At 48.3% G+C, this 16,891-nt stretch overlaps 1 protein-coding gene across 1 annotated transcript; it reads right to left on the bottom strand.

Moving 5' to 3' along the window:
- Positions 1 to 2,533: 2,533 nt before the first annotated feature.
- On the bottom strand, positions 2,534 to 16,661 carry KCNMB4 (potassium calcium-activated channel subfamily M regulatory beta subunit 4). The gene is made up of 3 exons (XM_035544094.2): positions 16,258 to 16,661; positions 10,136 to 10,263; positions 2,534 to 3,174 (listed from the first exon to the last, which is right to left on the bottom strand). The coding sequence occupies exons 1-3, from the start codon at positions 16,597 to 16,599 to the stop codon at positions 3,006 to 3,008; spliced, it is 639 nt and encodes a 212-aa protein (XP_035399987.1). The 5' UTR covers positions 16,600 to 16,661; the 3' UTR covers positions 2,534 to 3,005.
- Positions 16,662 to 16,891: the final 230 nt, after the last annotated feature.

Here is a 16,891-nt window from a genome sequence, read left to right as displayed (position 1 = left end):
GAGGTTTCCTCACTCATGCTTTCTGCACTTTCTGCAGCAAAGCTTATGCTCCACGTGTCATCGCAGAAAACCCTTAAGAGGGCAGAAAGGGAAGGGCTTTGCTTCTGACTGGAATTTACTGGAGGAGTAGCAGCTGTTCCTTGCTGAGGAAAAGGTGGGTTTTGACTCAGAGATATTACGCGCAGAATTTGTTGCTAACTCCAGCTATAGGATTTCTGTCAGTGACCACAAGAAACTATTCACTGGGTACAATGAGCTTCATCATCAGGAATTCTGCTGTGCTTCATTTCGTCTGAGTAATTAAATAAAAGCCATCACCTGAGTTGTTTTGTTTTGTTTTGTCCTCTCTTTTCTTATTCCAGGTGTCCTCTCCTCTTCCATGCGGACATTCTTGTCTTTAAAATATTTATTTCTGGCCATTTAGGCGAAACTTATCAGAAACACCAGCTCAGTGGCCAGCTCCTGCATTTGCAGTGCTGAGCAAACAGGCTTGCGCAGCACATTTCTGCCATTAGCAGGCAATCTGGTGTCGTGTTAGACCCACTCAGATGTTGACTTTGCGATTTAAAAGAGCTTTGCATTTTCAAGTAGCCCCTCAAGTGAAAGTTTTTTTTTAAGCACTGGCCAAACTTTCCCCTTTCACATCTCCCACCTGTGCTCACAGGGGACAGCTCGTGCGGGTCGAGTGCTTTGGTCCCAGGGGGCTGGGGACACCGGTGGCAGCGGGAGCAGCTCTGCAGTCCCAGCAGGGACAAATTGCTTGACAGACAACGCTCCAGTGACTCCAGCTTCTAAAATGAGCCTAAGATGTTAGCTGAGAAAGATGCTGTGTCAACAAAATGATTTAATTGCACCACATGAAAGAGAAAGTGGGGCGTGCTAAAGCTGAGCGACAGAGAGCATGACGGAACAAAATTCCTCAAAGCAAGAGTGCATAAATATTGAATAAAATGGAAAAGTCAACTCTGCTGATGGCTCTGAAGAAAGCAGACATGCTGGCTGCGGATACACTTCAGAGAATATGCCATGAAAACTGGAAATACACAAAGCCAAGGGGGAAATCAGTATATAATCCTCTGCAAGGAAATCCTCAGCTTCCACCAACAAGTATGGGGATTAGAAAGACATTTCTGAATCAACAAAGTGCCGGCTATGACAGAAGAGTGAATTTTAGGGTATTTTTTTTCTCAGCATCACACACCAGCTTGGCAGAGATGGGTACAGCCTGACTTTGTGTGCCAATTTAGATGTTTAACTTGTGATGTTAATCCCTCTGCAAAATGATTTAATATTGTCCCTGCAGCCATTACTGACTGCCGAGGCCCTTGCAAACCATGTTTCTACCACACTTAAAGACACAACATACAGTTGGGTGGGCTGCATGAACTCAATTCGCTTCTTGCCTTTTGTTCAGAAAACTAGTTGCACAGTTCACGCACAAAAGCTTCTGGAGCAAAGATAGAGAGGATTTTGTTAATCTGGATTTGTAAACCCCAAACTACTGGCTTGACAGTTTCGATAAATCCGTGTCACCACACCTCTCCTCCTGCAGGAAAACACAGGACACACACGCAGAAAATCATGGCCATTCCCCTTACCTTTAAGAGGTTACCAATAGGGAACAGATGAGGTGAACTTGGCACTGCTTACACACATCACAAAACTGCCCCTATTAAATTTTAGGGGCTTTAAATTTGGGGGCTTTTTTTTTTTAATACAATAAAATAAAAATTCTCAAACCACACATGTGCATGTAATGTTTCAGAATCAGAGGATGCAGGGAGGCCATGCTGAGAGAAGACGTGAGTGAGACATCAGCACACTCGCACACATCAGGCTGTGTGCTCTGTTTATCCTGGCAATAAATGTACTGCCTGTCTTTTCCGCAGGCTGAGATGGCACCTTCAAGTAACAGGCATCCTGGTGGGGATGGGGACCAGAGGATGCTCCTGAAATCACCTGCAGCGCCCCGAGGATGAGGTCGGGAAAATCTGGTTGTATGGGCAGGGGCAGGGAAAGCCCTGCACGGAGCAAGCCCACAGCTCCAGAGCCAGTGGAGCAGGGCTGGTGGCCCCGTCATGCTGGTGTCCTTCCCTTGTCACCCACAGCCTGGTGGCATGGGTGACACCAAGGCTCGTGGCCCTCAGGAAGCGCTGGGGCACCCTGCTGTTTGGGAGAGTCTCTGGTGAAACGCATTCGGGTAAAACCACGCCAAATGAAATGTCTGCTCCTTATGGCCTGACAGCGTTTGGGGGCAACTGAGAGGGGATGAGAGAAGCTGTAGAGACTGAACACCACTGAGGCAACAAAATTAGATCCAGTATTTAATCACCCTTTCCAGTAATTTGTGTTTTTTTTTGGTTTGGTTTGTTTTTTTTGGGGGGGATGGGGGGGAATATTTCTGAGAGGTTTTTACATTTCCTCACAATAAGCAGGTGATGATGAGGGATTTTGTCTAGACAGAAGTAAAAGTTTGAGTTTTAAAGCGACGTTCTTCTACTCAGTGAAAAATAATAAAATCAGCACAGTGATATTTTTGTCTTAAAGCTTTTTTAATAAAAAAACAACAACAAAACAAAGGTTAAAAAAAAAACAACAACAACCAACCTTTATTATTTTGGAAATACAGTCTATCATAAAGGAAATATTTTAAATATATGATATTAAACAGTAGCAAAGATCACTTTGCAGAGATGAAATGAGCCACATCAGGGGTTTTCAGAAACTGTCTCTCAGTACCGCTAGGACCCGGGCAGCTGCTGGTGAGGACTAACAGAGCACAGCATATTTGGTGCAGTGTAGGGTTTTTTTGGTAGCGTATAATTATTTACTGCCGTAGCAGAAGAAGCAATTAGCCGACATTTCATAGGGCAGTCTCCCAGGATTAATCCTCAGGCAAGAGCAGCTCCGCCATCAGATGGGACGCCGGGGGCGCGCGGTGTGTTGAGCCTCCCCGTGTGAGATTCCCGGCCCAGCTTCTCCGTTCCCCCTCACAGCCCTTCGGATTATGAGTGCTTCTTCTTCTTGATGGCCTCCGCCCTCGCGGCCAGGCTCCTGGCGCAGGCGGTCAGCACCACGATGAGGACGCCCACCAGGAAGGTGACCAGCGGCCAGAGGAAGCAGTGCAGGAGGACGGTCTCGTCGTGGGTGCGCTTCAGCATCACGTCGTCTGGCCTGCAACGGGAAGAGATGAAAACCCGCCCCACTCCGCCACCAAGGGAAAGCATCTGCCATGAAAATAATTAAGGCACTTTGTTCGCAGCAGCACTGGGTGTGATTAAGCGGCCTGCTCGGCTTCGCTCACTGCCTTGTTGGCCTGTCTCTCATCAGCACCCACGGCAGGCCGCGAGGACGTTGCCCTTGCAGTGCTAACAGACCAAAAAGTTCATTCAGACCAAAAAAAAAAAAAGTGCTGGTACTTTAGGTCTTTCTGTGGTCGTGGTAATCACAAAGAGATATAATATCACACTGCGGATTGAAAAACCACTCCAGGAAAACGTTACGTAAGACAGCAATTACACATATCTACCTGAAACGGCCTCAGACACCACACGATGAACTGAAAGTGCAGTTAAAGCTTCCCTCCCAGCTGTGAGCCCTGGCATGTCTGGGAGGCCACACGGAGGCCCCTGAGGGAGCCCTGGCTGTGCTCTGGGTCTGGGTGGAGAACCAGCCCACGTCCTCGGCTGCTTGGAGGACTCGAGCAGGCAGGGGGAATTTGGGGATCCCCCTGAGGACCTGCCCCCCACACCTCTGCCAGGGGTAGCAAACACACAGCCATGTGTGGGTCTGTAAGTGATGCGCACATTGCCAAAGGGAAACGGAGGGAAGGATGGAGGAGGAGAACAGCAAGGAGGAGGCATCTCAAGAGGCTTGGCAATTCAGCCGGGCCAAATGTCAGAAAGACCAGGTGTCCACCTGCCTCCCCCCAGCCTGGGAAGCTGGTCTGGACACCTGCAGGTGGGTTTTCCTCAGCTCTGGCTCCGTCTGCTTTCCCTGCGGTTTAACTGTGCTATTAGCCCCTTTTTGCCGCACCAAGAAATTAATTAATCTGCAAATCAGAAGATGCCAGCACAGCGCATCTCTGTTTGTGTAGGAACCAGCAGAGTAAGTCTCTGATCATGAGCAGGTCATCTACATAAAAGTTGAGACTCAGCTACATAAAAATAGATCAAAATAAACCCAGGTGTATTCAACAGGGCAGCATGTGAAGGCTGCTCAGCCGAAATCCTCCAGACACATAATCAGAAACATGCGGAGACCGCAATGTGAATGAAATAATATTAGTGTGATGTGCGCAAACTCACCAGTCTATGCCAAATTAATGACAGCACCCAAAGAGGAAATCCTTTCCCAGGAGGCATAATATTGCTTCCCTCCTATTTACTGTATGATCACCTGTGAATTACAGAGTGCTAATTGGCCAGGAGACCATAGACAGCATTCAATCCTCTTGGCTCTAAACTTGCAAGAGACATTGAATTTCAAGTATTTTTTTTAAAGTGGATACTAATCAAAGAGTTTAAAAACAAAGGGCATGCAAACACATCAGAGAATTGGATTTAATTAAAGAAAAGAAAGTGCAGTTAGGGAGACCAAGATATCCTTTTAATTGAATCTTAAGAGATTTTGGAAAATATTTGATGTGACAGCAGTAATGGATTCAAACCACTCATTGCAGGTGGGATTGTGAATCTCACAACTTAGTCATTTAAAGGGTTTCCCTTTTGGAAACGAGGTGCCATTAGTGAAGTCTCGGGATGAATGCTGCTTTCAGATGTATGTTATTATTAATGTTAGTTGCAGCAAGAGTCCCTGTCTAATTCCTAGATCGTACAAGGTAGGCAGCAATTCCCTGTTAGCTGCTCACAGCACCTCTTCAGACATTGCATTGTCGAAGCAGCTGTCCTCAGGCACTGGAAGCACAAACAGAGAACGTCTGCGAAAATCCCTGGGACAACTCATTCTGCAGCAGACACTGAGGGATAAGGAACAAAACCTGCCTGCAGCAAATACCCTGAGCTTGTTGCCAGAGCTCTGCACCAACCTTCCTCATGGCCCAGCAAAAGCTGGGTCCATCCTGCTCTCCCGGTACAAAAACCTTCAACTTTTGCTCCACAGCTTACACAGTAGGACGTGATTAATACAAGAGAGCTGCCTGCAAGTTTTTTGAATCAGAATAATGCACCCAGAGGTAGCTGTCAGGAGAACATACCTCTTGGTGGTTATCACCTGCCCACAACATGGAAGCCCACAGTAGAAAGAAAATGTTGCAGCCATCCAGAAATGGTGCACGTGGACCAAAGGAGCAGAAAAATGTAGCTGAAATCTCTGGATTCCACCTCTAAAGCAGTAGCTCTTATCAGCAGTAGAAACAAGGAGAGCAGTTAGCAGAGGCTACCAAGGGTGGGCAGGGAAAACGAGAGGATGGTGGAAGGGTAAAGAGAGAAATATGAAAAAAGAGAAGAGAGTGTTGTGGCTGTACTTCCACAGCAAACAACTCCTTTTCTCAGGAAGAAAAATAAATAGTTATCGGGACACCCAGAATACACCCAAAATAACGTTAAAGTTTTGGGTTTGCACTGCAAGGTCAGTATGCATCGAACACAGTTTTGTATCCAGCACTTTTGACTTGTGTTTACTGCTTTTGTAGAGGTGACCTGCCTGATGGCAGAGTATGAAGGCCTGTGTTTGGCTTGGAAACAGAAAAGGAAAGGTGCCTCCATCCCCGGGGGAAGCCCTCACTGCACAAGGATGTGGCTCTGCTGGAAGTCCCCCCAGCATCACTCCCCCGGTCTGGAGGCAGCGATGCTGAAGCCCAAGGAGGTATATTGTGCCTGGAAACATATTTATTTTCCCTGTGAAAATCAGGAGATTTTAACTACTGAGTGAGCGGGAGCTCATCCTGCCCCAGTGCATGCCACCAAGCCCTGGAGCTGCTGCAGACAGTGATGGATGCTATACAACACCACCCAAACAACTAAACAACCCAAAACCACCATAACTAAAGTCTCTACATTAACTGAAAACATACCTCCCCTTTCCCTGCAGAGATAAGGATGGCATAAATCTGTTTTCATTGTTAAAAGGTGAAAACAGCACTTCTTTTTAGCGAGACTTCTTGCTCAGAGTTGCAGCCTTGCTGGCCCTGACCAGGCTGCCCAGACAGGCGCTGCACGATGAGATGCTTCACGGCTGGGCACTGCCCGGCTGCTCAGAGCAGGCACTGAGAGAAGCAGGTCCCCAGCAGACCCTTCGGGGCAATTACCAAGCACCATGCAAAGAACTGCTTGCAGGGGTTACCAAAAAGCCATGCAGGACCAAAAAGTTTCACTTATTTACCACACCGCGCAACTTATGTGACACAGCAAAAGCAACAGAAGTGAAGGTGTAGGACTTGAAAACCTTACAACTATTTTTTTGCGTTCAGAGTAATCCAGATTTAAAGACGTTTGCAGTCTGCATGCACTTATTTTGCCCACAGATTCACCTCCCTTCAGCTTCACTAGGATGAGCACTCAGTAGTTTTTTTCCCACTGCCGCAAGGCGCTGCTGGATCGCCTCAGGCAGGGGCAGTGCTGTGGCTTACCGACAGCGATGTCCTTTCCCTCTCTGGCCTGAGAACAGCTCCACAGGCCACACAGTGAAAGAAAGGATGAAAAAGAGCAATGCCGTCATCTGACTGCAGGGAATTAATTTAGAAAATTGTGTGGTGTACCAAGGCAAACTGAGATTTCTGTTGCGCCCTTTATGGATGAGCAGCCCGATGCCCACAGCACCCTCGGCTTCTGCAGATAATTATTCCCATGGAAATGTCCTACAGGGTAGACCCAACACCATACAGGTGGTCGCTACTCACTAAATAGTGTTTGCTCTTCAAATCTGGCATGAATTTCTGTACTGCACCCTGCCGCAAACTCTGAAATGGATCAAACTGTTCTGCAGCAAAGCATTCTTGCTGTCACAGATGAGCCCAGAGCTGAAGAACAATGATGCCACATACATGAGCTACTAATAAGAAATGAATTGACATATGTTGCTCTGTCTATCTCTGAGTGGCATGAGATTGAGGGGTCTGAGCTGACAGAGACCCTTGTTTATTGATTTTTGGTTGATAGCAATGAGACCTGTAACTTGAAGAAATTCATCACAGAACCATAGAATCATCTAGGTTGGAAGAGACCTTCAAGAACATCAACCTGACCTACTGAGTCCCATCAATACACCACATCACTTAGCGCCACATCCATGATTCTCTTAAATACCTCCAGGGATGGGGACTCCACCACTTCTCTGGGCAGCCCGCTCCAACACTTGGTCACCCTTTCCACAAAGAAATTCTTCCCCATGTCCAGTCTGAACTTCCCCTGATGCAAAGTGACAGGATCTCCTCCATCCTGCCCATTCCCTCAGACCTGCCACTCCAGGACATGCAGATGTGACCCTTGTTTGTATGTGGTCATGACTGCAGACCCCTTGGGACACTCAACGGGAGATTGACCAGCACTGAGGTGCCAGAGCTCAGTGCTTTCTCAAACCTTTGCAGCAGCCTGAGAGCTTTATCTGAATTTGTTGTTTCTTTTGTGCTCTGCAACACTGGGAGCTGGTTCGTGCTGGGCAGCTCTCCCCACAGACCGGAGCGTCATCATGCCAGCAGACTGACGCCTTCATCAGAGATCCACAAAACCTAAGCCGTGCTTTGGTTGCCTTAGATAAATGTCAGGCAGCAAGTTGTGCTGGGTCTTGCTATTTATATTAACAGAGTGACTGAAATTGCCAAATTTGCTTCTCACCCCTTTTGTCTAAACTTGAACCGTACTAATTGCATCACTTGCTTCTTCTTCTCAAACAAGCCTGTTGAAATGTGCCCCACCAAACTGAAGAGAGGAGTTGCCCAGCAGTGAGCTCCACACGCAGCAACAATCCTGACAGTGTTACCGAATTAAGTTTGATGAAGAAGAGACGATGTTAATTCATTACCTTCATACTTACCTAGAATTTTATTCTACCGTCTCAAGAGAATGGTAATATTATGAATACTACTCCATCTAAGGGACCTGCCACTGTAATTGTATATGTTTTGTACAGACTGAGAAGGAGGAGTGAGCTCCACCACACAGTTACTAAAACGCTGACAGAAAATGTGCACATTTCCATTCTGAAGTGAACAGAATTTTCCCCCAGTTTGTATATCTGTTTTTTGTTTGTTTGCTTGTTTGTTTTATCTTTTCCTGCTTGGCAAGCTCTTTAGTTATCATAGCTCCAGCAGTATACCTAAGCAAACACCTTTCTAGTCAGCAAAACTTATCTTTTGAAGCTCATTCCTATCTCCAGAAGAAAACAGATGGTGTGCACATTTCAGCTTAGGCTATCTTCAAGTATCTCTGGCAGTTAGCCTCCCTTCTAGCATATATAAATTGTTCTACAATCAGCAAAAGGCAGCGTTTCAAGACAGCCATAACATTTGGCAATAACATTGAACAATATAGGATGCGGCAAATATAAGGAAAAAAAAAACAAAACTTGCCTGAGTGCTGCACAATTGTCATTTTACAAATGTTTCTGAGAATCCTTTGCTGCTCACCACAACAGCAGCTGCCTGCCCAGTGGAGCCAAAGCCATCACTTAGCTCCTGCTCAGCAGAACCAAGCACTAGCACCTTGCTGACCAAAGGGTCCCAGCAAGGGCAGCAAGGGCCCTGCCAGGCGTGATGCCACTGCCCTGGGTGCCCTAAAATTCAGTCTCTTTATGCTCTAGACAATGCTTCACCCCTTTCGTAAGAAACAATTAGATTTTGCTACAAAGCACTGGTAGTTCCCCTCTGCAAAGAGCTAGCCAGGGACAACAGACTGTCCTCCTGGGCATGCTGACTAGGTCCATGGCCTCACCTGGGAGGGGAGGACAACCACAACCAGCCTAGGAGAAACCTGAAGCCCCCAGAGCTACCCACAAGAGTTGGGTGTCTCTGTGCTGGCCAGCCTGCTCCAGCTCCCCGGTTCCTCCAAGTTCCTAGCACACACTGGCCTCACATTTTCCTCCCTCTGTGTCTTAGTGAACGCAGATATCTGACTCCAATACTTCCATACTTAGCCCTGAACCAGGCCATTCCCCACCCAAGTCTCTCTCACCTGTTTAATTTCTGGGTGTTCGTGGTGTAGGACGCCCACCCTCCTTTAGTCACTGGTGGGGCAGACATCCATTCAGCGTTTAACTTAGCAGCCAGGAACAGTCTCCTCAGCTCTACCAAAATGGCTCACGCTGACCAAATCAAGCACATGCCATATCCCTCCAGAACTGGAGCCTAAACCCCTCAAAAGCTTGGCTGATCAGGAGATCTTAAGTATTATCTTTCCACCTCCCTGTCTACATGGACCTGTGATCCCCTCCACAGCTGTTCTCCCACATTCCTCCCAGCGTGCCTACACACTGTGGTAGCACTCAGTTCCAGCCACCACGTCACCTTTTATTTCCCAGCACATCACTACCAGAAGGAGACAGGCAAGAGCACTCCTTCCTAATCCCGTTTACTGAAGGGAGGAGACCAGCTATGACCCTGGTGCATGTGTAAGTCCCATCAGCACTGGGAGTAAAAGGAAGAATTGAAACAGAAGAGGTGATGCTTTCAGTTACAACTTTCTACTCTGGAAGCATGTATGAAAACTGACAGTTCTGTGAACATTTACTGGATGTATCTGATTCATTAGTCCTCTGTGAACACAATTCCTGAGTTGGTTTGTACTATTTATTGGTCTCCCTTTTTCTTCCAGCCCCTCCCAAACACAGTATGGTTTCTCTTCCCTTGAGGGAAGGAACAATTATATCCAAGCCATAAAGTTGACACCAGAGTGTTAAAAACCAACGTGTTCTTTGCCGTAAAATGCCATGTTTAAAGGAAACCTTCCTTAGAGTTTTGCATTTTTACTTTAAGTGATAAAAGCGCTTTTTCACTTCCCATGTTGCTTTTCATCAATAGAGTTTGCAAAGTTCTGCACTAAGCACTATGCTCTAAACCACATCACTACACGTGTGTGTATGTATACATATGTATGCGTATATATTTTTTCAAACAGAACCCATACACAGCTGTTAAACAGATGTGTAAGCACATCCGTCTATGCAAATGTGGACTACTTACCTCAAGTGCTGGTTAAAATAGCATGTGAAGGGTTGCGAGCCCACTTTCTCCTTCCAGTATTTCTGCTTGTACGTGACATTCTCAGAGTTCTCCTGATCGTCTCTGGCGCAGGGAGGGATGTACGAACACTGCCAGCACATGTGGGAAAACACAGTTACTTCTGTGCTCAATAACGATGCATCACTTTCTCTGCATTTTCCTCATAATGCCATAATTATTGAAACGGGCAAAGAATAATTAGTACGAGCTCTAAAGAAACAAAACCAAAATTTTACTTGAATCGCTAGTTACAGCCTGCAGGTACCAGAAAAGAATATGCCAGTGTTCACAAACAAAATAAAAGCTTTATCACATTTTGTTCTGTTATCAAACCAACCTGCCACATAACACCTGATGTATTTGTTGGTTTTCCTTATTTTTGCACGATGAATGTAAAAGCAATCATTTACTTTTGAAGTACTCCTACCAGCTGCCTGGACTGGGTTTGAATCACTTCCTATTTGCAGTGGGACACACAATCACCAGTTTTGACTAGCACCGTGCTAATAAATAAAATACTCCAGCAAATCCCAGATGATGGGATATCTGATATCTAGTTGATATCTGTTGGCACAAGACACTTATTCTGCCACTGTCATGACACAGGTAACAAGCACAAACTGTTCAAAGCCCCAGTTCAGCAGAAAGGTTCAGCGTCTGTTTCTTCCATGGAGAAGCCAACAAAAGCCGAGCGCGCAGCACGCTGAGTGCAGATCCCAGCCTCAGACATATGCTTCAAAGCCCAAGGAGATCAAGGGCAGTCTCTCCCCTACCTCGGCACACGTGGGCTTTCAGAGATGCAGCTCTGGGTGGCACAAAACCCACACACCTTGTTTCTGAGTCTCATCTTTCACAGAACCACAGAATGGTTGAGTTGGCAAGACCTTTTGGAGCCCATCTGGTCCAACCCCTGCTTGGACAGGGACACCCAGAGCAGGCTGCCCAGGACCACATGTCTTTGACACACCACCCTTCCCTCCCAGCCACTGGGAATTCAACACGAAGAGGCAACTGGTCAGCTGAATCCAGTACTGGAAGTATTAGGGTATCGCTGTCCAAGCGCAATTCCTCCTGTCACTACTAGGCGTCCATACAAGAAATCACTACAGACAAACAAACTGAGTAACACAGCTTAACCTACCCCCACATTACATGAGGCATGGGCAGCAAGACTATCACTTCTCTGCTGGCAAAACTAGCTGGATCCTTCAGATACCTTTCATGTCCCCCAAATGTTGTGTGGATCCTCCACAAAGTTCATGACCTGGTGAACCATTGTATTCCCATTCTGAATTTCATGCTTAGGAACAACTACAGGAACACCTATCTTCATGGGAAAAACACAAAGGAAACACACGGGGACTTGCCATAAATCATTGGGACCTCATTGCTTGAACCTGACGAGGACTGGCCGTCTCAAAGAAAGGAGCAGTCCCTACCTGAGGAAATACTGTCATCACGGGAATCCTGCGTATCTCCCTGAAGCACCCCCTCAACCTGACAAGGGCCTTGAGCCATGGCCAACACCTTAGGTCCAACTCCAGCCTGGATTTGTCACCTGCTGCACAGACACCGGAGCTGGTTTGCCTCCCCAGAATGGTTCCCACTAACCTGATACTCATTTTGGGTCCTTCTGATCCATGTAGGTGGTGGAGCTTTCATTTCTCAGCCTCCCAAGCACACTTCTTGGGCACTTTGATTGATGAGCTGCATCCCCCTCCAAAGCACAGTCAGCATGTGGATAGAAGGGAATCATAACCTGGCAACTTCCCCTGCTGTGATGTGGTGGATGAGGAGGGGATGACCTCCTGCTCTGGCAACAGGCAGTTTCTGAAAGGTTAATTCTACGGTCCTTCCCCCCAGTACACGGTATGAAATCCTACCAATAAAACGCAAATAAATGCCAAGTGTCCGAAAGCAAGCTAGGATGCCCTGTGCTTAATTGCAGTTCAAGCAGCAACATCCATTTTCAGTGGAAGTGTCCCACCTTATACTACTTTGATGTCTTTTCTTAAACCAGTTACAAAGAAGTTGGAGAACAGCACTTAGGCCGAGACACTCAGAATAAACTTAATAGTGTGGAGACCTTTTCAGAGGACCTATTGGTACACGGCGCACCTTCTACACCATATCGTAGCAACAATAATATTATTATGCAATTCAAATGCAGTCCCAATTACACAGCTCAAAATCAGTATCAGGTTAATAATATTCTCTCTTCAATCAAAGCCACTGTTTAGATAGATGACTCAGGGTTCAATTCAGTGTCAGAGAGCAGCTAATACACCGTCACACCAAGGTTTTTGTGAGCTTTGTATCTGGCATGTGTTTGCTGCTAGGTGCTCACCCTCTGGTGTCCCTGCAGATGCCTGAAAAGACTCTTGGTTATTTTGAATGCTTCACTGGACCATACCATGGAGGAGGGACAGAGGTGTGAGCTCTAGTTTAGCTTCCGGTTTGCATTTCATGCTTTTCAAAGACTAATTCTTGCCTAATTCAGTAACGTTTTTAAGAAAAAGAAGGCAGACTTGGTAAGCTCTGAGGGGAAGCTGTCTCAAGCCTGGAAGACGTCAACTGCATGAAAAGGCCAAGAAAATCTCAATTGCAAACAGATATCAGGGCCCAAAGTAGAAGCAAGTCAATGCATCAAAATACAAACTGACGGCACTGAAAAGCATCCTTTCCAAGGTTGGAAAAGACCTCTAAGATCATCTAGCTCAACCTTTAACCTAGTACTAAAGTCCACCCCTCAGCCATGCTACTAAGTTGTACATCTACACCTGTCTTGAAGACCTCCAGGGATGGCAACTCCAGCACTTCCCTGGGCAGCCTGTTCCAATGCTGCACAACCCTTTCAGTAAAGAAAGCAAACAGGCATGAAACAAACACAATGACCTCCCACTTCAGCCACTCTATAGCAGGGTGACAATTAGCCCCTAATTTACCTGCTTGTGTAAAGATGCTCTAGGTAAATATCATTGAAAAAGTACAACACACCACTAAAACTAACATTGTCTGACTCCTGATCTCCAGGCAACGTATGAGCTCCTCCTGACTTGTGCAAGTATCTCCACACGTTTCTGGGTTATCTTCATGGCCTGGGAGTAAGGAAGTGCTGCCGTGACCACCCTGCTGGTGAGGAGCAGCAGTGGGAGGTGATGCATAAGCACAGAAAAATAAGTCCCCACAGCTCACGGTGCCGGGGGTTATACCTTGTCTGGCTTTCACCACAAATCCCATGTGAGACCTGAAGAACGAGCAGCACGGCGTACTGGAGTGCAGACAAGGCTCTGCAGCCCACGCTGTGCTCCCGAGAAGAGCCACACAAAATGGCAGAGTTGAGGAAGACCCCTCCGGGCAAGACAGAGATCATTTGGACCCACGAATCTTGCCATGACCCTCGCACCCGCAGGCTGAAAAGGCTAATCCTACAGACCCATGTACTGCAGTCTAAGTTGAAAAGCGTGAAGTCTGAAGAGCAAGAGAGCAGATCTTGGTGGCGGTGACGTGCTCCACCACAGCTTTACCCAGCCAACCCCCAGCCTGGTCCCCACGCTCCCTGTGCGTGTTGCCATCTCGCTCCACGGCCAGAACGACAGCGGCAAATTGACTTCGCAATTAATCCTCCCTAAGCCTTATCTCGGAAATGATTATTGCTATCAGCGCAGCTGAAGAAAGGCTACCGTGGCCCTGCTGAAATTTCTTCCTCTGAGACAAAAAAAAAAAAAAAAAAGGAAATCCACAAATCACTCAGACTGAACACAAATGTAATCGCGTGCAGCGCTTTTTATATACATTTCTGGATTAACTCTGACCCAGCTACATAATCTTTTAAGAGCTAAATGAATCCTGGGCTGTACAGCGATGTGATCGTCTTAGGACGCAAGAGAAGAAAAAAAAAAAAAAGTCTTTTCCTGCAGCTAGACCTCACTGGAATAGACAGATTCATAACCACCATGTGTATGTTTATACACCAGCCCACTCTATTACGGAAAGTGGAATAATTTTAGTCTGATACACTGGGGATTTTTTTTTGGTGGAGTGAAGCTGGCAGCTGATGCAGTACAGTTGCATGTTGCGAGGGCCTGAAATATGCACAGAGCCACCCCAGGAGGAGAAGCAGCTGAACAGAATGGAAAATCCTAAGACCCTCCAAAACAAAATCGCTCAAATATTTTTTTTCCTTCTAGTTGGGAGCTGATCAGCCTGCTGTATGTCTAGTCACACTAACACGAGCAGGCGTGCTACGGGAAGGTGAGGGAAACAGGCAGGGTTAAAAGGCTCCTCAAGTGCTCATTCATAAGTACGTACCGGACCCAGATAATTAAATCCATCAGATTCCTGGCCTGTTGCTATGACTAATCTATTTTAGCATAAAAATCCCAAAAGCTCTTGAAGACAGTGAGACCTTGGGACAAAAATAAAAAGGAGACTCTCACTGCCCAGCTAGACAGACACTAAAGCAAGGGAAAGAAAGAAAACCAAAGTACCAGCTACACATACTTCACTTGGTTTAAAAGGATTTAAGTTCCTAATCAGACCTAAACAACTTTGATTCTTGTTTTGTATTGGTATTAAACAAGCTCCTTGCTTGTTAGTTGTTGCATACAAGCAGGCTAATGAGCTCCAGTCGTAGCTTCGGAGGCTCTGGGTGCCCCCTGCAGAAACTGCAGCCCAGGTGCCCCACCTTCCCACCAGACTTCCAGAAAGGCAGGAGAAGATGGGATCAAGAAGTAAAAGCCAAACAAAACCCTTGAACCGCTCAGAGGGAGCACCCAGCAGCCGCCAGGGTCAGAGCCCCCTGGTTTGAGAGTCCCTGCCGAACCCACGGATGTTGCAGGAGATGCTCAGCCCGGGCACCCCGCACCCATCCCTGCTGGATGCTGCACCTTCTGTGGCCACGCAGCATCTTTGCCCCACACCACCAGGGTTTTTTGTCCCTGCACGTTGCTGACAGCCCCAACCCCGGGGAAAGGTGAAGTTTGCAAAGCTCCCTCACGGGCCAACGCTTCGCCACCGTCCAGCACTGCAGCCACATCGCTCATCGCGTCTGAGCTGTGCCAACAGCTTAATCCAAATCCTGTCAGATTTACTGTCCTGCTTCCTGCTCTGCTGACTTCTGACCGCGAGGAAAAAAGCAACACGCAGCCCCTGAGCTGACTTAACCTGTCTTCCAACGTGTGACCACGGCTGTGGGGGCTGCGAGGCTGGGTGTCCCAGCCTCGACATGTGAGCCCGCTCTCCCCGTGGCTGCTCTGCAGCCACATCTCTTGTTGGAGAGCCAAAATCTGCTTCTCCGGCATCGGACCTGGGCTTGGGTGCTTCTCGGGACAGGGATTTTCTGATTTTCTGGGAACTACTTAGCAAAATCTCCTCCGCCCAGGCAGAAGGCTGCCAAGAGAGACTTTACTTGGTGTTAAAAGGAGAGAGCAGGATGAAGTTACTGCCTCTAAAGACAGAAAGAAGCAGCACGCATCGCCTTCATGCTGTCGGGGCTCGCTGGAAGCTGCGACTTCTTCCCGGTCCGTTTCCCTCTGCGCGATGCAGAAGTTTAAGAATGAAAGGAGCAGGGAGGGAAGTTTGGCTTCAGGGCAGCGCCTGCCCTGAGTTTCAGGGCCACGAGTCAAGAGGTGTGTGAGAGTACATATATATATATATATATGTGCACATAGACGCTTATATAGATAGATATGAAGATACATGTGCACGTACACACAGAGATTGATATGTATATATAGGTACATATACACATATATAGATAGATATGAACATGTATGTGCACATACACGCTTATATAGATAGGTATGAACACACACACATGTCCATACACACTAATATAGAGAGATATGAATACATATACGTGCACATACGCGTTTATATAGACAGATATGAACATATATACGTGTCCGCACATGCTTGTATAGCCAGATACGAACACATGCACGCGCACACGCCCACTTTTTGCTGAGTAACAGCTGCGGGACAGCCCCGAGGGCCACCCCACGACCTCCCCCCCGTCACCAGGACCCAGCGGGCGCCCCCCAACGCCGCGGCGAGGGGGGTCCCCGGGGCTCGGGGCTCACCTTGGGGTTGGAGCGGAGCTGCCGCTCGTCCTCGTGGAGCAGCGCGGGGGCGGCGGAGCGGGAGGTGCGCACCAGCACCTGCAGGCAGGGGTAGCGGGCCGTGCCGCGGCAGGCGGCCCCGCAGGAGAAGGTGCAGGCGAAGCGCTCGCCCAGCTGCCGCACCGCCAGCACCGTGCAGTTGGCGGCGCCGCCGCCGCCCCGCTCCTGCAGCGCCGGGCGCAGCCAGCAGCAGCCCAGCCCCAGCAGCGAGAGCAGCCCGGCGGCGATGAGCAGGAAGCCCAGCCGCATGCTCTTGTCCTCCGCCTCCGTGTACTCCGAGTGCGCCGCCCGGCTCCGAGCCATCGCCCCCCCCGCCTGCCGCCTGCCGCCCGCCGCGCCCCGGCCATCGGGTGCGGCTCTGCCCGGCCCCGCCGCCCGCCCCCGGCCCCGCACGGCGCGGGCACGGCCCGGCCCCCGGCACGCCTCCGCCGGGAGAGGGGGAGCGGAGGGGTGGCGGTGGCGGGGGGGCAACGCCAGGAGAGCGGGCAGAGGGGGGAGCGGGAAGGGAGAGAAGGAACGGAGTGAAAATGGTGAGAATGAAACATGGGGGAGGAGAGAGGGGAAGGGAAAGGAGAAAGGAGAAGAAAATAAAGGA

Source organism: Cygnus atratus, chromosome 1 (genome assembly GCF_013377495.2).
Source record: "Cygnus atratus isolate AKBS03 ecotype Queensland, Australia chromosome 1, CAtr_DNAZoo_HiC_assembly, whole genome shotgun sequence".
Lineage (NCBI taxonomy): Eukaryota > Metazoa > Chordata > Aves > Anseriformes > Anatidae > Cygnus > Cygnus atratus.
Note: the sequence above shows the minus strand (reverse complement) of the source record. Positions and strands in the feature narration are given on the sequence as shown.